Source organism: Phaethon lepturus, unplaced genomic scaffold (assembly GCF_000687285.1).
Source record: "Phaethon lepturus isolate BGI_N335 unplaced genomic scaffold, ASM68728v1 scaffold16294, whole genome shotgun sequence".
Taxonomy (NCBI): domain Eukaryota; kingdom Metazoa; phylum Chordata; class Aves; order Phaethontiformes; family Phaethontidae; genus Phaethon; species Phaethon lepturus.
The window spans coordinates 69,897-90,426 of record NW_010534126.1 but is presented as its reverse complement, the minus strand read 5'-3'; the positions used below and the strand labels follow the sequence as shown (position 1 = coordinate 90,426).

Sequence of the window (20,530 nt, the reverse complement as noted above, 5' to 3'; positions counted from 1 at the left end):
TTTGCCAGTTCCCTTGGAATCTGGGAGGGCACCATCACCTCTGAGGCGCTGTCCCTCAGGTGTCTGCAGAAGCTGTGAAGGGATGTGCGTTATCTTTGCCAGGGACTGACTTTTTCAGAATAAGTGCTCTCAATATCCCCACTTTGGGTCTTCAGCAGTTCATAAGAATCTGAGTATGTCTAAGACCCATTAATTTAACCAGGCTCTTAGTTAAACTAATTAATAAGTTTTAAGCTGGTTCATCATTCTTTTCTCAGCTTGAGCAGCACTTATGTTCAGCAGCAAAGCTGCAAAATTCATGGGTGCAATTCAACATGAGTAATTGCAACAGCAGCTCTGTAGTCATTCATGAGCTGGACTGTATGTACTGCCTTAGTCATGCTAGGGGAGAATTCAGGCAGACGTTGGAATAATAGGAATTAGTCATGAGGAAGTGCAAATATGAGCTCTGTAGCTTATCCCATGTGGGTCCAATCCTGCAAAACACTAGGAACGGGAATAAAATATGAGGGAACAGTTCCAAATCCCACAAATATCTTGTGGGTTTTGGGTGCAACTCAGCATCAGCAATTCTTAGCAAAACATTTTGTCCCTATGCAAGGGCAGGGCACGTATTATCACGCCCATTAATAGACTATTCTGGGAAGAGCATTGGTATTGCAGTTTGTGTGGGGAACTTGTGCAATTAATGAAAAGGCAGAAAAGGCAGATGCAGGAAAAAGACTCTCTGCTTCAACTCTTCAGAGCCTTGGGAAGAAATTCCATTTGAATTCAGCTATGGGGCCATTCCCACAGTTGGGGTCTTTATCACTTCTTTTTTCTGACTATTGGCCAGAGTGCTATATGACTATATGACCAAGTGCATCCTGATATCATGTGGCAAACAGTGTGTTCACTCTGTGGCATTCCAGGGACACACTGTTTTGCATGAGATTATCACCTTTTACAAAGAGCAAATATTTGTCAGTCAGGTCAAACCAGAAAGGCTGACAAGACAGTTCATAAAAATACCTTCTTTTGGACTATAAGCAATGTTAACATGTCAGGCTATGCTGTGTCTTTTCGGTGAAGCGCTACCCAACGAATGCTTTATGTCTGACAACTGCAGGCTTATGCGTCTCAGATAAAGCCCATCTGGTGACTATTAAAGGGAATTACCGTACATACAACATGAAAGGATTATAACATTTTGAGGGGGGGCAGAGTTTTGTTTTAAGTACCAGTGCTGTTACTAATTTTGCCTTCAGGATAGGTGTTAAGTTTAAAACAACTACAGTTGCTTTACCAAGTACAGCTGAATAGTTTGTATATGGAACACCTTCTTGCTATAAGAAAATGAGGAAAAGCAAAAGAGGCCTAGAACCAGGCTTCCCTGGTGGGTTAGCATGAGCTGCTGATGATGGCAAGGCTACAGCTTCAGATCTTGCACAAATCAGGATCTCTGTTGTTGTATCCCTTTGTAATTGCCTGCATTTTTAGCCTTGGTTATAAGTTAATTTTTCGTAAGTACTTTTTGCTATATCTCTGTATAGCAGTCAGTGTAATGCCCTGATTGATGACTGGTCTTTAAATCCCTGCTATACCACCAGCAAAGGTAATAACAGCTCTTTCTCTCTGTGTTCTTTCTTAGGTCCCCCAAGGATTGCCGATAAAGTGATTCACCGTCAATCGGTGAGGCTAGGGAGGACTATCAAGCTTCTGTGCCCAGTGGAGGGTGACCCCCCACCTCTCACCATGTGGATGAAGGATGGACGCACTATCCACAGCGGCTGGACGAGGTTCCGAATTCTTCAGCAAGGGCTGAAAATCAAGGAGGTGGAAAGTGAAGATGCGGGAACCTACATTTGCAAAGCCACCAATGGCTTTGGCAGCACCAATGTGAACTACACCCTTATCGTGATTGGTGAGTAGAGCTGGAGAAAAGCTCTCACCTGCTTTGGAGAGAGAGACCGAGCTGTGTAGCTGTCAGTGATTGCAGATTTGCTTTGCTAATAATTTACTGACCTCCACTCTTAACTGGCCCTTTCCAGTGTTTGAGGATTGCCAGAGCTGGCTGTGTTGCTGCACATCTTCTGCTGCAGCCGGCTGCAGGCAGATAAGATTACGCAGTGCCAAAGGTTACAAATAAACAGAAATGATGCAATAGTCACTAGGGTCCAGATCACAATGAATTCCACACAGGAAAGACTGTGTGATAAGGAGAGGTCACACTGATCTTTATGTTTGCTGTTGGAACAGCATAGTTCTCAAAACAAATGTTTAAGGCACCCGTATAAAAACGCACAGCTGGAAGATCCATGTACTGAGCTTTCACAAAGCATGGTGTCTTCAGGAATAATAACATTTAGACTGAAATAAAGCTCAAAGCTGGCATATGCCCCAGCGATGCTCAATTCCTGAGAAATCCCCTTGGTAGCAGCAGGATTAAAAAAGCTTCAGATGCCATCTTGGTGACTGTGGGTTCTCTGGCTATGCTTTTGACTAGCTCCAGAGGACTTGCTTGGCCTGGAAATGAGATTTTGGGGTCACCTGCTGGGCTGAGCGTTCCTGAAAGTCCCCAAAGACACTTCTCTGGGTAATCAGAGATTCCTCTGCTGTGGCTGCCACAGAAAAATCCTCATTGGTCATTGTCTGTGAGGAGGGGAAGAGCAGGATAAAATTTGGCATGCTGGAAGATACTGAGGAAGCAAAGGGGAGGGTTATAAAGCAGGGAGTGAGATCAAGTGTCTTGCCCACCCTATTGCCTGATCAGCACTCCTAGTATCTGGTCTATGAAGCTCTGTTTCTTTCAGACAGTGGGAGTGAGGACAGAGCTTAGGGCAGTTTCCAGCTGCGTACTGGTTGGCACTTTGCTTGTTTTTGTTCTGTTTCTTCTTCTTCCCCTTTGCAGTAAAGAGGGCTTCTGTGGACTCAGAGCATGTAGCAAGCACTTGGTGCTGCTTGATGGAGGATTATCACCCGATAACAGGGTGATTCTTGGAGAATGCACTTAGCTGCAGAGCCGGTATGGGAGAGAGACCAGAATGTAAATGTCTTATCAGGAAAGAGGTGCTTTAGGTGAGGGAAACGCTCTTGCTGTAGCATCAGTGGGATAAAGCCGCAAAAGCCATCTTATGGTTTACATAGTTTGTGGATTTGGTTTTCCTCATTCACGTCTTTCCTATCCACATTCATCCATCTCTCTTTCCCACACTGAGCAAAAAGGATGAAGTGGAAATAGTCTCTGAAGAGTCATGTCTATACAGACTCCTTTTGGACGTGCTTTCCAGACTGTTCGGTGTGGAAAAAGGAACGCTATAAGAACCTGCTTCAGTCCTGCGTGTGCTTTTGCAGTATGTAGAGGTTGCCAAAGTCTTTGATCTCTCTGTCATCCAGTATCTTCTATAAAGCTCAAGGCCCGAGCCAGCTGCCATTATTCCAAGGCAAAGCAACATTGAGGCATCTGTGAGTCAAAGAAGGCTCTGACTATTCTTGGTAGCACAACAGAAACAAATGAAAGGGAAAAGCCAGGAGGCACAGGGTAAAAGTTGGACTAGAATTCAGGAAAGATTGAGGCAAAAACTCCAATTCAGTTGCTCAGGGAAATCGGATTATCAAATTTAATTGTGTTAAGAACAATAGTGTTCATTATATTTGGCACTGAAAAGCCCTGGGCACAAACACTGGTTATTTGGAGCCTCATTGGGCAGCTATGGAAGGAAATGGCAAGCTCCCACTGGCCTCTGTGGGTGTGAGATTGAGCCCTATGCAAACAAATATTGATCACCAAGTGCCAAGAAAAGGCTAACTTTAAACTAAATGTGTGGCAGACATATGGGCTGAGTTATCGTTCACCTCCATGCATCCTTGTTCTAATACTGGCTAAAATCAGTATTTCTTAGGCTCTTTGCACCTTCCTTCCTAGTCTCACAGTGTACCCTTGTGCATTGTTGTTGCTCAGAACATTTTTGACAGGTTACTTACGTCCCTTGTCTCCAGTGGTACAGATGTATTCACATAATGTTTCAAACCAATTGCTTTTCACTAGAACAATTTCCCCTGAAAACAAATGTTCCCCTAGTGTCTTTCTTGCCAAGGTCTGCAAGTAAACACAAGGTATCACTGACTTATTCTTTCAAAGGACCCAAACATTTAATGCATCGGCCAGATGCTTGTGTTCGTCTTGGTGAAAATGCTTTTGGTTGAAAGCAAATCAATCCTTTGTTGATTTTTGAGAAGGAGGCAGTGTTTTAAAACCAACTGCATGTCAGTTTTGAGGATGAAGATCAAATTAATGGAGCTGTTTTGTTTGTGCCCCGGAAAGCACAAACTTCATTAGGCAGAGTGGCCTTTTGAACCATATGGCCTCTCTATTCTCCCACTCCTTCAAAGGAGCAAAAGCCCTTTTACTCCAGCTTTACTGCTGATACCAAGCATGTAAAACCATGCAGGTGTCAGACATGGGCAAGGTGGTTAAGATATTAAGTCTAAAACAGCATCAGATGACTCATTAAGTGTTGGGACTTGAAAAAATAAAATCCATTTTGGCATGAAAACATTCTGGGAATGAGAGTATAGAGAACCAACAAAAATTTGTGACATTGTACAAAGGAGTAAAAAAGGGCAGTGGATCCACCAATATCAGTGGGTGCTGGCAGACATGAGCTCCTTTGTCTACGTTGCAGGTTGGTCTCTCTGAGATGTAATAATTTTGGTACAAGCCTGTTCAAACATCACTTTGTGGCTTCCATGACAGATATTGCTTACAACCGGCCAGCTCAGTGCACAAGCAGACCAAACTTGGGTCTGCCTGTACATGTCTGGTAGACATACCTTCACGTTGCCTGGCTGGAGAACTTCTCAGTCTGCAAGTGTGGATGAGACAGATTACTGTGATTTTACAGATGGTAACTAAGGCAAAGAGAGACCAGATGATTAGTCCAAGACCACATAAAATATGAGCTCAGAGTTGAGTATAAACCTCTTAAATCTCACCCTAAAAGACTATTCCTCCTTCATAACACTTGCTAAAGTCTTTTCTTCCTCATTTAGGATCCTCCTGCTGCTGTGTTGGAAGGGAGTCTTCTCTTGTTCTAGGTTTTTGATCTTCCTTCTCAGACAAAGGTTTTGCCAACCCAGATGGTAGCAATTGGCTTCTGCCCTGCTTATTTCCCCATCTTCTCAGACTGCAGGGCCTGGATCCCAAAGATCCAAGGAATCCTGCTCTAATACACCCCTGTGTGAAATGTAAGCCAGTAAAAGCAGATAACCAATATAAGTCAAAACTACAATTTCCTCTCCTAGCCAGCCTTAATAGTTTTTGTGGCTTACCACAAGATTTGGGATGCCAATTATACTGCAGACAGATTTACAAATGCTGGAAGAGGAACTTCTCTTTAATCAGTGTTAAATCAGCATTGCATTTATTAAGTACAATGGTTCCTTATTGTGGAGAATTATCTGTAACTCATCAAAACAAATGTGATGTACCTTCCCAAAGAGTTATTTGTACAGTGATGTCCATGAAAAACTTATCTTTAAGGTTTTTCCCAGTTGAATCAATTCAGAAGAGTTGATTTATGATCTACAGGTATGAAAAGTAACTTTGTTTTTAGACGCTTGGTGGAAACCTGTGGTTTCATTACTGCAGAGTAAGACTTCCTTGCCAGTGTGCTCTAAAAGGAAGCCTAAGGCCAAAGAGGAAGAAAAAAAATGTTAAATAGCTTCTCATTATTTGAAAACTGTCCACCTTGTGTGCTGAATGGAGGTGTGTTCTGCAGAAAAAAACAGCATGTGATGGTGTAACTGGAACCTGTATCAAGCTGTGGCCAACTTGGGGAAACTGTGAGACTGCGCATATAGAGCCATCACATGCTCCAGCCATCAGGCACTCACTGGGAAATCTTTGCCCAAAGGGGTGAGATTTGCCTGACTTATAAATAACTGAATACAAAGTCTTCTAACAAGGAAGTGCTGGACAAACTCCATTACCATCTCTTTCTGCAATAATAAACTGTACTACTTGTTCCAGAAGTCTGGTCATTCTCTGAAGGGAAAATTGTTGGCCAACAGCTGTAGGAAGGACTATTAGTAAATACTTATGCTGTAGCATAATGACCTCTTTCACTAATGCACAACACAGAGGACTTTTCACTTGCAGAAGTGTTGTGGGCCAAATCCTGCAAGGTGTGCCAGCATTGCAACATGCGGGGCTATTGCTACAGGTGCTGCCAGTAAATACTTCATCTTGCATCAGTTGCTCAACCAAGTGATGAAAGATCAAACTGTCTCTATTTTTGCATCTGCATGCATGTCTTTCATTACCTTCTGTAGCAAAGAAAAAGGAAGCAGCAACAAGAGTAGGGTTTGGGATTGTCTCTGCACTGTAGACTTCTTGCTTCACTTGGAATTTATAAACTGCCAAGGACACATCTTGCTTGGGTGCATCTTAGCACAAGGAAGATCAACATTTCAGTCCAAGGAACAGCTGCTCTACTGTTTCTTTTTCTTGCCCTGTATCTTTGACTACTGCAATTGTTTTTTCTCTTCTTTTGTTTTATTTGGAGGAAGATTTTGGTGAAGAATCCATCATCCATCCAGTTCATTCCCTTGTCTGGCACCTGGCCCTCTGAGTGACCAAGCCGCTTGGCCCCACTGGGGATATGGAGTAGTAAAATACTAATGCAGAGAGCAAGAGAAGAGTGCAGCTTGTTGTCCTAAATCTCTGATGGGCTGTTGAGAAACTGAGCTACATCTCGTTTTCAAACAAATCAAATTTACTATTAAATGTCTGCTGTCTGTCTGCTGCAATTGATTGCTTTGAGAATCTTCCCTGACATCAGATGATTTATCTTTAAAGTAGCTTTTTCCTGCTAAGCCAGCTGCTACTTTATGCTTTTTACAGCTTGTCCAAAGACAGCTCTCTTTGATAACAGACATGTGTGAAAAATTTGCATTAAAATAACCTTTTTTTTTAAACAGTCAGCATAAGTATCCTGGAAAAAAAAAAATCATGGCAATGTCTGAAAGCATATTTATTCTAATGTGCTTTTTTCTGCTCATACTAGTAGAAAATACTGTGTGAAAAAAAGTCAAGTACAGTAAAATATGGTTTGCATTACAGTTCTCCAATGAAGTCATCAATCCGTGTCTCAGAACTCATTTATAGCGCAAAAGCTGAGAAAACATTTGTAGCACAGAGTCAGGTGCCACCAGCCATCTTGGAAAAGCATAACAAATTCATTTATGTTTGGGTTTTGGCCTCTTAATAAACTCTGGAGACCAGAGAGAGATGTGCTCAGCAAGAAGATGTGAATCAACATTGAGTCAGCAATGTGTGCACCAAGGGACTGCTAATGCTAAGCAAAAAATGAAATGAGTCAACACTTAAAAAAAAGAAAAAAATGGTGCAGTATTTTCATTTGAGACCAAGAACAAGATGGTGTGGCTTATGCTGGTCATGGTATGGAGTTAGCAATCTGTCTTTAGCACGTTTACTTCAACACAAAGTGTGAAAGGCAGCCTATCCAGCGTGGGACCGTTAACACAATCACAGGGCATATAATCATGACTAATGATGATTAGTCAGTTGTTACATGGAAATGAAGAATTCCTTGTGACAATAAACAGTAACAAAGTTCTCATGTTTAATTTGTTAAGGCCCCAATCCGGCAGCTGTATCTACGTTGGTGGCCTCCTGTGCATACGCAGATTAACACCAGATGAGGATCTGGCCATAGTCACTGATGCTTAGTAATGGTTATGTTGCTAATTAAAGCTCAGATTGATTTTGGCCTTTGGGAGCTGAGCAGAAAAGGGGAGCTGTAGTTTACTACTCAAGGCCTAGCAATTGCAATCATTGCACAAGGACTTCTTGTCAGTGTGTGGTATGGTGTTACCGGCTTACAGCAACCCCTCTGTGGAGGTGCAGGTAGGGCTTTGGTTCAGAACAAGACCTGTCTAAGGGATGTTGCCAAGTGCGGGGGTCCTTCATGTCAGCCTGTGGGAAGAGGCTGTCAGTCTGCCTGAACCGATCCCATTGACTAGAGGAGTCAATGAAATGAAATGCTCAGTACATAAAATGTGAATATTTTCATGTTTTGGTGCAAACTCATAACTAACACTGTTCACTTGGCAATAAAGCTCCTTTTCCAGTGGAAGTGACTCATCATTGACTAATGATGCCCTCACCCAAGTGAAGGCTCTTCCTTCTGAGTGTTTATGAGCGTAGGCATAGACACACACACCCTGACCAGACTTGGTGTAGCCCAGGGACAGCAGAAGCAGAAGTCAAAAGGAATCTAAAAGCAATCAGTTATTCCTATCCCGTGAATTTCAGTGGTGCTTCATTTCCTCCTTCTTTGGGGAATCCTGCTCAGAGTTTGCACGTGCAGCGTATTTAGTCCTGGAAAATCTCTGCTGTCCTGGGAGAGGAAAGGAGGAGAGAAATACTCCAAAATGAAAAGGTGACTATTCCTGGATTGCTGCGGAAAAACAATTTCACTAGTTTTAGTCATTTTGATGAGTGCTATGCTAGATTAATATCACAACAGCCCATAATAATTTGTTCTTGAAAAGCTCTTTCTCCAGAAAGAGGTGATGATGTGAGTGCCAGTATTAGCTGTAACTACCCTAAAAATGACCAATCAAAAATGTAGCGCCGAGCGATGTGACTGATGGCTCTTGGTGAACAGCTGTAAAAGGCTGGAAAACATCGCAACCGGGCAGCAGTCTTGTTTCTTCCAAGTACAGATCTATAACGTAACTCACTACTAATGCTGTATAATGTCCACAGTTTTTACAAGATCTTTGTTAGGTTTTATTAGTTTCATTTGATTTTATAACAAACTTTACTGTATGCTTATCAATACATCATGTTCTGGCTAACAAAAGCCTCACTGTTTCGCGTAGATTTCTTTTTTCCCTTCGTGAAGCTGTAACGTAGAAGCCAAGTTAAGAAGGTGACAACACCTGTTCACAATTTAAAGGAAATGAAAAGATTTTTTTCCATGGATGTAAGCATGAAATTCATACATATATGTATGGATATATAGTTTCCCCCCATACTCCATCCTGTGGTAGACTGCGGCAAACCAGAGCTGCAGCCAGTGTAAATGCGAGGCATGCAGGCCATATGGATGCATTTAGCCCACAATCCTTTGCAGATGCTTTGGAGTGTGTAGCTGCTGCTACACCCATGCAAACAGCAAACTGCAGCTCTCTTTGGTGCACAAATATTGTTTGGGAATGAAAGCAATACACAATGCCAGGCAGGCTGACGTTAAAAGTGTGTTTGATCTGAACAATTTATGACTTCCTTCTGTTAAATGTTATTAATAGAATTATCCTCTGATCCCAATGAGTTTGCGGTGTACATGTTGGGTTTTTCTCGTCAGTATGTCTGAGCCTAAAAACATCTTTTGCCTCTGACTTAATTAATCAGGATTGTCGTTGTTAGAATCCTCCATACAGCTAATGGGCAGAATTTCAGCCCATGTTGACAGAGCAATGCTGATATGCACAGCCACTGATTTGTCCACATCTATGGATCTGTAACGCTTAGAAATAGCTGCATTTATGAGTAAAGCCGAAGCAGTCCCTGGTCCAGGCAGGTGATACGTATGTGTGTGGAAGGCAGGCATGCAGAAGGTGGTCTAGATTACCAGTTAAGGTCTGCTGTGACTGCAGAATACTAGTTAAAAGTCTTTTAATTAATAGCTCCCCAAGTAATGAGTAACCACTGCATTAATTGGAGACCTGGTCATCTGCAGTTTTGAGATCTCTACCATCCTGTCAACAATCCAAAATGACCATCTTTCCCAAGTAGCAGAATCTTTCTATTAACTTTCCTACAACTACTACTGCCCCTCCCCTTTTCCTGACAGTCTTTCCTTGGCACCTGTGCTCCATTGATGAGAAGACAAGATGGAAATGGCCTCAAGTTGCACCAGGGGAGGTTTAGATTGGATATTAGGAAAAATTTCTTTACTGAAAGGGTGGTCAAGCATTGGAACAAGCTGCCCAGGGAGGTGGTGGAGTCACCATCACTGGAGGTGTTCAAAAAATATGTAGATATGGCACTTTGGGACATGGTTTTGTGGGCATGGTGGTATTGGGTTGACAGTTGGACTTGATGATCTTAAAGGTCTTTTCCAACCTTAATGATTCTGTGATTCTATGGTCTCTCTTCTTTTTGTCAAAGGCTGGGAGTGAAGGACTTAGCATGGCTTCATTGGACTCACTGGACTGCTGAAGCGGCATTGAGCTTCATGGGCACAGTGTCTCCAGGAAGTCTCTGCCAGAAAGCACTGTGCCCCATTCACTAGTGCCATCATACAGCTCTGCTGCCCTCAGTTTGCCCAGTAAAAATAGTGGATGAAAACCTGGATATGAGCTGCCAAAGTGCGCTCGCAGCCCAGAAGGCCAACCGTGTCCTGGGCTGCACCCAAAGCTGCGTGGCCAGCAGGGCCAGGGAGGGGGTTCTGCCCCTCTGCCCCGCTCTGGGGAGACCCCCCTGCAGTGCTGTGTCCAGCTCTGGAGCCCTCGGCACAGGAGAGACACGGACCTGATGGAGGGGGTCCAGAGGAGGTCACAAAAATGATCCAAGGGGTGGAACAGCTCTGCTGGGAGGACAGGATGAAAGAGTTGGGGTGGTTCAGCCTGGAGGAGAGAAGGCTCCGAGGAGACCTTATTGCAGCTGCCAGTATTTAAAGGGGGCCTTCAAGATAGATGGGCCTGTAGTGATAGGCCAAGGTGTAATGGTTTTAAACTAAAAGAGGGTAGATTCAGACTAGATATAAGGAATAAATTTTTCACAATGAAGCTGGTGAAACCCGGCCCAGGTTGCCCAGAGAGGTGGTAGATGCCCCATCCCTGGAAACATTCCAGGTCAGGTTGGTCGGGGCTCTGAGCAACTTGCTCTAGATGCTCACTGCAGGGGGGTTGGACTAGATGGCCTTTGAAGGTCCCTTCCAACACAAACTATTCTATGATTCTAAATACTGCTGATAGTATTTTTTTAGCAAAATTTTAGTCCCTTTGATATCAGTTAACTCAGAAATGCACAAAAGGCACACTTGTAAATTAAAGCACAGTGTATAATATTTATTATTGAAAGACCAGCACCAAGTTGGGCTAGTTTATAAGGTACAGCTTGAATGTTGATTTTGGAGAGTCCCTCGTTATGTCTAAAAGCACATAGACACCGTCGATTGCTCATGTGCTGCTTCTTGATCCATACATGTAGGAATGTTGCCTGTTAAAATGTATGGCTGTTGAGGAGGTGTATTTTAACATTCCTGTAGGGTCTGGTTCTCTACCTTTCCTGTGCTGTCTTTGGCATCCACTTTAAGAAAATGATGAAGAAAGGGAAAAAAAGAAACCAACAAAACTGCTGGCAATTAGCGTATAAACCTATTTTTAAATCCAATTTATTTTTATTTGATGAAAGAAGGAACATATTCTGTGTTGTGCTTGATGAATAATATCATTGTGCTAGAATGCTTTGATTCTTCTTACTTTATAATAACCTGGGTTTCATAGTCAGAAGACCTGAGTGTTTACATTATACACTTTTGGCAATAAATTTGGAAAAGGAGAGAAAAAAAAGGACTAGTCCCAGGAGTTCTGAAACCTACACTCCTTCTTAAACATACCCTGTTGAAGACATTAAGTCCCTTGCAAACATCCATCTATCAGCAGTTGAGAGTTTGTAAAAGGCGTACTTTGTTCTGAACTCCCTGCCCTACTGATTATGCACAGTTCTTTTATTTTGTGAATAGGATGACGACCCCTTAGCCTGGTAATGATGACAGATTTATGTATTTTAACACCCAGACGCCGCTGTATTTGTTAAGGGCTGCCAGACTCCAGCAGTGCTGTAACCGTCGTTTATTTTCATTGTCAGTTTGTGCTGCTTTTTAAGGTGTTCTGCAGCCACTGGAAGCAGTGCCGCGGCTGCTCTCAGAGGTTGAGGTGTCAGGATGTTAAGAGCATAAGCCACCATCCTTGGACTGCTTCCACTCATAAAATGTCAGTTTTACTCTGCTCGCGCTGACGGGGTGGAACCTGCTCCTCGTGCTGAAGCCAAGGAAAAGAGGGGAAAAATAAAACCCCTCCAAGCAGTAAAAGGAATCAGATAACATAGAATTTATCCCTTCTCTTTCTACTCCCATGATGTATTTTGCAGGTCTCAAGTTAATGTTTTAAAGAGAACCTTCTTTCAATGTGCAGTAAAAGCAAAGAACATAAACATACCTTGCAAGCTTAGCTGTTAAAGCATTGTATGGGTCAACACATCTGTCCTCTACGCAATGCATCTGTCTGTGATTTCTTCTGGGTTGTTTTAAATTACTGCAAGTGGCAGAACAATAGGGAGACAAACAGTAAGAACAATGCTGCTGTTTAATAACAAGCTAAATTATTAACAGGCCCGTACAGAAAATATTTCATGTAAATTAAAGGGAAGCAAATAATTTTATTTTCCGTTGCAGTGATCCAGTGCAACAAAGGCAGTCTTTCTTCTTTTCTTTTCTTCTTTTCTGTCATCTTGCTATAGATACGTGTATTCCTGTGTGTATATATAATTTTCTTACAGGCACTCTACAAAGGCTATAGGGCAAAAAATGCAGAGTATGGATGGTTTTCTGATCTATTCTTTTTTTTTTTTCCTCCAATTCATTTTTTCCCTGAAAAATGTTGTCAAGTCAGTTGAACTATTGAGTTGAGTCAGTTTTCTGCTTGATTATCAACAAAGGGCTTTGAAATACTTGGGATTGAATCTTCCATCACAAAACTATTTTGATTTGGAAAAAGCATTGCCACCAAATTCTTCGTTGAGTTTTCTTTGGTCTAATCTTAGATGTTTCTTTTCTTAAAGAGAAACCATATGAGTTGGCATGTTGGTTTGCATTGGGTTTTTTCAAGCTAGAATAAATTACGATGACCTTTCCGCTGAAGTGAACAAGGATCTTCATCTCACCCTTGCTGAATGTGCAGCTGTTAAGAGAGAGAAGAGCTGGTGGCAGTCCTCCTTGTTCGCTGGCAGGGGATTTGGGAAGGGAGCTGGATCCACATCAGATGTGGGCTGGGATTGCCAGACCTGCCTGCTGCTCTCTCCAAAGCAATCCCAGGAATCTCATGGAGGAGAAGGACGGCACCTCCCCAACTTCCAGCACAGCCAGTATTTGTGCTCTGTTTGCAGCATCTCCTGACAACTGCAAGCCCACTGCAGTTTCTCCTGGTAGACCTCACGTGTGCTTTGGCAGAAGAAACTCCAATCCAGGAGAAAGTTGTGGGAATGTGACATGAAGAGGGTTGTTTCAGCCAAGGGCGTGTGAGCAGCTTTGCTTTGAGTGTGGTTTTGATACTCCCTTTCCTTCAAGGAGGCTTGGAAGATGCAGCAGCCTTCACTTGTGGGAAGTGAGGGTGAATTTTGAGAAGCTGGTCTGTGCCTTTGGCTTGAAATGCAAGCAAGGTGCTAGGCATGCTCCTCCTGTCCTGACAGGAGTGCTTCTGAGGTGCGAGCAGTCTCCTGCTCACGTTGGCCGTTGGTTGGCTTCATCTGTGGAGAATCCATCAACATCTTTCCTCTGGGATGGTTTTCAGAGGCTATGGGGAGGTGTCTGAGAAGCTGTAATCATGGCCATTGTAAAAACATGTCTATATGACCTTCAAAAAAAAGAAGTTGTTCTCTGGGTGCTCCGTCCTTGGGTAATTACAGAGAATTTTGTGGTGGCCCCTTGAAACCTTGCCATGACAAACAGACAAAAGGGCAACAGCTTTCAGTGGTAGTTCGGTGGAATTGCGTCAGAAAGGAATTTGGCCACCCAACATCCTTGGTACTGTCAGTGCTCGTGTGCATCTCCCATCCTTTTGCCAGGAATGTTTTGGCTACGTTTTACCCTTGTTCTAGGGAAAACCTGGGTCATGGACATACTCAACTATAAATTAAACTGTTAAACCTTAAATACAGAAGTTACGCCACATATAAATGTGGTTGTTGCTATTTGTTTGTTTGACCCATGTTAGCTTTTCTTAGGAATTTTTGGCCCTTCTTGTTTTCAAAGCTCCACACTTACCAGGAGGGCAGGCTGCACACTGGGCTGCTCACAAGTGACATTTTTGCCACCTTTCAGCATCTGCAGCGAGGAAGGGAATATTGCAGATCCTGTGACAGCATCTCTGTTCCTCCAAAGCCGTGCTGGCATGTCCTGAAGGGGAAAGAGTTTAAAAGTTTCACTAGATCCTTCCCACCTCTTATTGGGAGAAAGCACTCTTCTGTGTCTTGGGCCAAAACTATTCATTTTTGCTCATGTGCTATGGACCACAGAAATAGTTTCAGACATGGGGAATAAAAGCCAACAAGTTGCCTGCACATCTTTCCTGTTATTTCTGCTGCTGCCTGTTTTTACAGTATTTTATTTTTTTTCTTATTGGCAGCTACCTCCCTGGAGCCCTGTACCAGCTTTTTTGACACTTAGCACAGGGAGCCTGTTTGCTGTGGGGAAATAACCGGTTTGCTTATTCCCTTACGGAGTTCTGACCTGCCTTCTTGTATTTCAGATGTGGCACAATACATGATGCCACCCCAGCTCTGCGGGATGCACAGTGATAACAGTTTAACTTACTGGGATGGCGTTGCTTTTGTGTCTTGCTTAGATATGATCCCTTGGAAGGTAGTTTCAAGCCTGCTCACTTCTTTCTGTCTATTTTGGGGGATTTGCTATTGTAATGCAGTAAGATTTCTTCTCCAGCCTCAAATGCTAAATCACTGCTAAGCTGAGATGATACAGACAGGTCTTTGATGGTACTTTTGTCTCTGCTCAGAGCATAAAGTAATGGGTGGATTTTTAGCCACTGCTTTTCTCAAACCCCTCTTCAAATATGGCTTGGCTGACGCCACGAGTGAAATGGTTTTCGTGTTCTTAGTGAGGGAAGAAGTGGACCCCACTTAGGGGGCTGTAATTTTAAAGGAGGATGGTAAACTGAACTTACAGCATTTTATCTATTGGACCATCAAAGATGGAAGATAAAGAGGAGTTTTTCAAAAGCAGTCAGCCGAGGCTGAGCCAACCCCTTCTGAAGAATTCCCATGAACTTCCACGGGACGAGTATTGCCAATGCTGAAAGCTTTTGAAACCTTACCTAACCATCCAGTAACACCTTTTGAAAAATGTGTGTACTAAGCACACATTCTTGGGAAAATGTAAGTAGGGTTCACATGTGTTGAACACTGAGGTGCTTTCTTGGAAGCAGGTGTTTTGAAAGGAAATTGAGAAAACGGATTTCAAAAGTAATTTTAAGGAGCTATAGTGTCTGCCCTAGTCAGTAGGGACATAGTACTTCAGCTGAAGCTATTTTTTAACATAGTTTTCTCTCCTGTAAGCAAGGCCTGACTGAGAAGTTGGCTGTTGCAATAAGCAATCACATTCAGCTGTTGCGTGAAGTCATGCTGAGCACAAAACGATTGCGAGGTTTACTAGTGTCTAACACGGAGCTTGTACGATGCTTTGGAGTTCAGAATATGAAAGACATTTCTCTGCCACCTTTGGATAGGAGCTGTAACTGCTGTAACAGTTAAATACAAATTAATAAGAACATGGAGCTGAGCCCTGACACAGTTCTAAGGTTGCAGTAATAATTTTTTTTTTTTTTCCCTCTGTGAAAAAACTCCGGGCTCAAATATCAGGAACACTGTTGCTGGATGTAGTCCATGCATGCAGTTGCCATTGGCCGTGGTGGGAAATCAGTGGAGTTACTCAGAAGGAATTTATGTGAGTGAGGAGCAGGGTGCTCTGCCCATGTTATAGAGGCATCCTAGTACCTGCCCTTGTTAGCTTTAGGACTGCTAAAATTCAGTGCACTCATATGAGGTGAAAGGCTTGTCTTGCAGTTCTGCAGGGAGGACATGAAGGAAAGAAGAGCAAAAGGAGAAAAACATCAGGGAGGGATTTTTAAAAAAATTTTCCTTCCTTTTGCATTGCAGACACATTAAGTACTTAATATTTTAAGAGCATCTTCTTACTTAGAAAAGCTGGCAAAGATGGGATTCAGTATGAGTCTGCCAGATTGATTTACAAATCGGCCTTATGAACTCCTGCTGCTTAAACGTACCAGAATGCGACAATTAAAGCCAACATCTGGAATTCATTGGTGGAGCAGATCCTAGATAAACATTAAATGAATGTCCATTTCCTTAGCATTGGATTTCCTCTGGCTACCACAGTTTAAGCAGTGTCATCCTATCAGATAGAGCTGATGATGACAGCAGAGCAAATGTCAAAGTCATGAGCCAGTTCTATTTGTTCCATCTTTTAGCACTGAAACTAGGACTAAAGCTGGGCTGAAGAGGCACCCACTGTGTTTTCCACTAGACTGTGGGGATGGGATCCTCACATAACTAACCTGAGCTAAGCTGGTTGGGTGCCTCCCTCTCTCTCCTGTCAAGATGGAATACTTCAGATTAGTTAGGTTAATCTCACTCGAGGAACTTTGTCTCAGTAGAGTTTCTCCTATCTCCATTTCCTCCAAACCTGTCAAGGTTACTGCAGTATCCCTCCAGTTTCCCTCCAGTCCTCAAATCCAGGGAGGGATTCTGTTTGTTCATTTGTTAGAAACAGAGAAAATTGGCTAATGAATTTGGGACTAAGTCCAAAGTTATGTAAGTGGAAGCCAGTCACAACACGTATTTGCTTGTCTTCCTTTGCAACAGATTTCTTTTGGCTGAAGTGGAGAGTGGTCAATGCCATCCACACCCCTGGTGGGTAAGATGGAAAACTGGGGAAAATTTTTTCTACGGCCAAGAAGAGCTTGCCTGGCAAGAATCAGATTTCTTTGTGCAATCCAACCTAACTGTCATCACGGGGGAACGAAAAAGCACCTTTTGGCTTTCACTTGTTGTCCTGTTTCCTACAGTCTCTGAACTCCTTTGTCACTGGAGGAGCAAAACATGTGATGGTCCCCGGTTGGATTTATTTACACAACCATAGTGTCCCCTCTCTGAAGCTGCTCAGTCCTGGATTACTGGAATGAAGGTGAGCAGAGGTGTTTCCATGTGGGAAGGCTCTCTGGACCCAAACAAAATGAGGAGAAAAATGTCTCTTTTATGGAAAACCATAACTACTTTTAGAGGTGTAGCCTTCCACTAAGGCTCATGAAAACACATTTGCGCAGGTCTGTGCTCAGGACATCAGTCTTACCTCTGATCTCAGAGAAACTGGATGAGGCTTAGGGTCTTCAGGAACTTTCTGAGAATCCAGGGCATATACCAAAGTGTCTGATATCACTTGTCTGAGGCATGAGGTTTTGCCCAGAAGCAAACTGACGTAGATTTTGCAGAAAGCTCTTTGAAGCAGGCACTTTCTGCTTTGTACCACACAGAGAGGTATACTGAAGGGAGTAAACACATTGCTGGTGCAGGGGTCCTCCTTCCAACCTCGAGGCAATCTCCAAAATCTCTATTAGTGCCTCTCTGGGTCTCCAGGTCACCTCTGCTGGGCTCCCCTCCTGCAGCTCCAAGCTGCTGCTTGAAGCACGCTCGCTCTCTCCCTTGGGACCCCAGTATTCAGCTTCTTCCCACTTTCACTAATCTGACAGTCAAAAAGTCCTCCTTCCCACCTCTGGAAGAGTCATTCATCTTTATAAAAGCATTACCTCAGCACCTCAGTTTCTTTGGGGAAAATTGCGCGAATCTTTTCCTTTCCTTCCCTTCTGTCCCCTGCTTTCACAGTCTGCTTCCCCCCACTTTGTGGAGAAGCTAAATCCATATGGATCTTCTTGGCTCAGGTTGTAGCTCCTGGGAGGCACCCAGGTGGCTTTCAGGAGGTGTTTGGGTTTCTGATCTCTCATCCCTGGATCAGCAAGGAGCAACACAGCCGTGAGGGCTGTGCTTGACATACCTCAGAGCGCTCAGTGACACAGTAATATCTTAAGGGCCAGTGCGTTTCAGAAACAGAGCACAGAGAGGTTCCCCGAACCATCCTACTGACTCAGCAGGACTTTCTGCACAGAGCAGGCGCCTTCTCTCCCCTGAACGCCCCCAGCCCGGCTTAGCTGGAGGGAGCCGGTGACCCCGCGCACAGCACAGACGGGCTCAGCGCGGCGATGCAGAGGAGCTGCGAGTGAGACCCATATGGCCCTTGCGTTTTGCATTCTGATAGTATAGAGTTGCCTGCTCGGAGTAGGCTCGAAGAAGCAGAAGTGGTTTTCTTGCTGCTTGGCCCTTTTTCCCTTGTGGCTCTACTAGTGTTAATCTGCAAGTTGAAACTGTAACGTGAAGGAGCTCCACAAAGAGGAAGAATTCAGGTAAGTTTACAATTATGTTATTTTGCTTTGCTGGTGACTTCTATGTGGTGGGTTTTCTAAAGCAGCCAATAAATATTTTTATCTCTGTTACGGTGCCGACAGTAGCCTGAAGTCCCAGTTTCCTCCTATGGAAGACAGACCTTCGAGGTCTATAAAATTTATACAGTATAGTTTCTGATTTTTATTAGCCTAGTAAAAGAGATCATATTTTGTGTGCTTCTGTATGTCTGGATGTTACGACTGGGGAATTATTCTGTGGGACAACAGACTGAATGCTGTGGTTGAAAATACTGATTTATCTGAGCTGTGAAAGCAGTAGACTGAGCAGATAATGAAAGTCCTTGAAATGCTTCAGACATGCACAGCCATTTTAGAATATCCCACAAGGGGGCTGTGGGTTACATTGTCATTTAGCTTTTAGTCGTTGCTAATTAGTTCCACCTAAATACTGATTTCCCCAGCCCATTCCTCATCTCTCAATTGTAACACCGCAAAGAGTGGACTTTGTTTGCTGTCCCTGTGTTTGAAAACAGTTTTATGGCAACTGCTCTGTTTGTGGATGTGCAGTGACTCTAAATACCTGATAAAATACAATGATTTTTAATAAACATGTACTTTCAGGCCCACCTACGAGTGGGAGAAGTAAGGCACAGCAGAAAGCAACTCCCAGACTTTATGATCTAAACAGATAGAATTGATCTTTATCTGTTTAGGACTGGTGGAGTAACAGAGGAACAAAAAGGTAAAGGGAGTTTCTAAACGTTGTGCAGAACATCAGTGGTGTAAGTGGCCTCTTTTTTCCCGGGACTAGTTTCTTCTCTGCATTGTTTTTCTTATCTGGACAGCTAAAAAAAGAAACAAAGTATTGGCCAGTAAAGCAGGTATTGTTTAATGGCCTCTGTTTCTATACAAATAGAAATTTATACCAAGACTGGGTAAATAGTTCTGCTTGGGACAGAGCAGGGTTGGAATGGAGCTACTGTTTAGGTACATGTAACTTGTCCCTGAGAGATCACCCATGACTTTTATCTTGATAATAAGGAAAATGGCTTTCATACAATGAAGGAGAAAAAAAAAATGGTAGAAATGCACAGTGCAGAAGCAATAAGAGGTTTTTTTATTGTTTGCCTTAGGGTGGAAAGGGTTGTCAAGCATCAGAACAGGCTGCCCAGGGAAGTGGTTGAGTCACCATCCTTGGAGGTATTTAAAAGCTATGTAGACGTGGTGCTTAGGGACATGATTTAGTGGTGGACTCGGCAATGTTAAGTTAATGGTTGGACTCAGTGATCTTAAAGGCCTTTTCCAGCCTAAACGATTCTATGATTCTCTGAATACTTTTAGGTATGCACATTTTTGCTAAAATAATTTGTTTGCTAGTAAGAAAGCCTCCAGAATGACCTTATGCCAATACGCCAACAGAGATGGGAGTGGAAGGGATTGGTACAGTGTCATTTGGGTGGGATGTTAGGAGGGACAGTCCCCGCTGGGGATTTCTGCTCTTTCCTCTGGGAAGAGATGGCTGGTGCACAGACGTAACCTAGAGTTTGCCTCCATTGTTTTGTGCCTCTTGCAGCCGAAGGGCAGCTGAGCACAGAGGTGAGGAGGTTTTGGAGCTGCATTACCCCTGCACGGTCCCAGAGGTGCTGTCAGAGGGAGATGTCACATCCTCCTGGCCTCCTTCTTCCATGCAAAATTCCCCTAAATAGCTGGGTCTTTCTTTGCCACAAACATAGGTGAGTTCCCCTTACTGCCATGTGGAAGAAATTGAGATGAAGAATTGTGGAAGAAAACGAGCACAAGTCTTATGAGGAGCAGCTGAGGGAACTGGGGGTGTTCAGCCTGGAGAAGAGGAGGCTGAGAGGAGACCTCATCGCTCTCTACAGCTACCTGAAAGGGGGTTGTGGTGACGAGGGTGTTGGCCTCTTCTCCCAACTAACTAGCGATAGGACGAGAGGAAATGGCCTCAACTTGCACCAGGGGAAGTTTAGATTGGATATTAGGAAAAGTTTCTTCACCGAGAGGGTGAGCAAGCATTGGAACAGGCTGCCCAGTCACCATCTCTGGAAGTGTTCAAAAAATGTGTGGATGTGGCGCTTCAGGACATGGTTTAGGGGACACGATGGCGCTGGATTAATGGTTGGACTTGATGATCTTGAAGGTCCTTTCCAACCTTAGTGATTCTGTGATTCTGTGAAATGACCAAGCTCTTTGGTCTTTTGTTCAGTAAAGGGCAGTGGAAGGTAAATCT

At 43.4% G+C, this 20,530-nt stretch overlaps 1 protein-coding gene across 1 annotated transcript in view; it reads left to right on the top strand.

Moving 5' to 3' along the window:
* The first annotated feature begins 1,634 nt into the window (after positions 1–1,634).
* FGFRL1 (fibroblast growth factor receptor-like 1) overlaps positions 1,635–20,530 on the top strand; it is an 88,791-nt gene continuing 69,895 nt past the window's right edge. Inside the window, exon 1 of the mRNA XM_010285443.1 lies at positions 1,635–1,903. Within this exon, the coding sequence (XP_010283745.1) occupies positions 1,735–1,903 (169 nt within the window). The 5' untranslated portion in view covers positions 1,635–1,734. The remainder of the gene's footprint in view (positions 1,904–20,530) is intronic.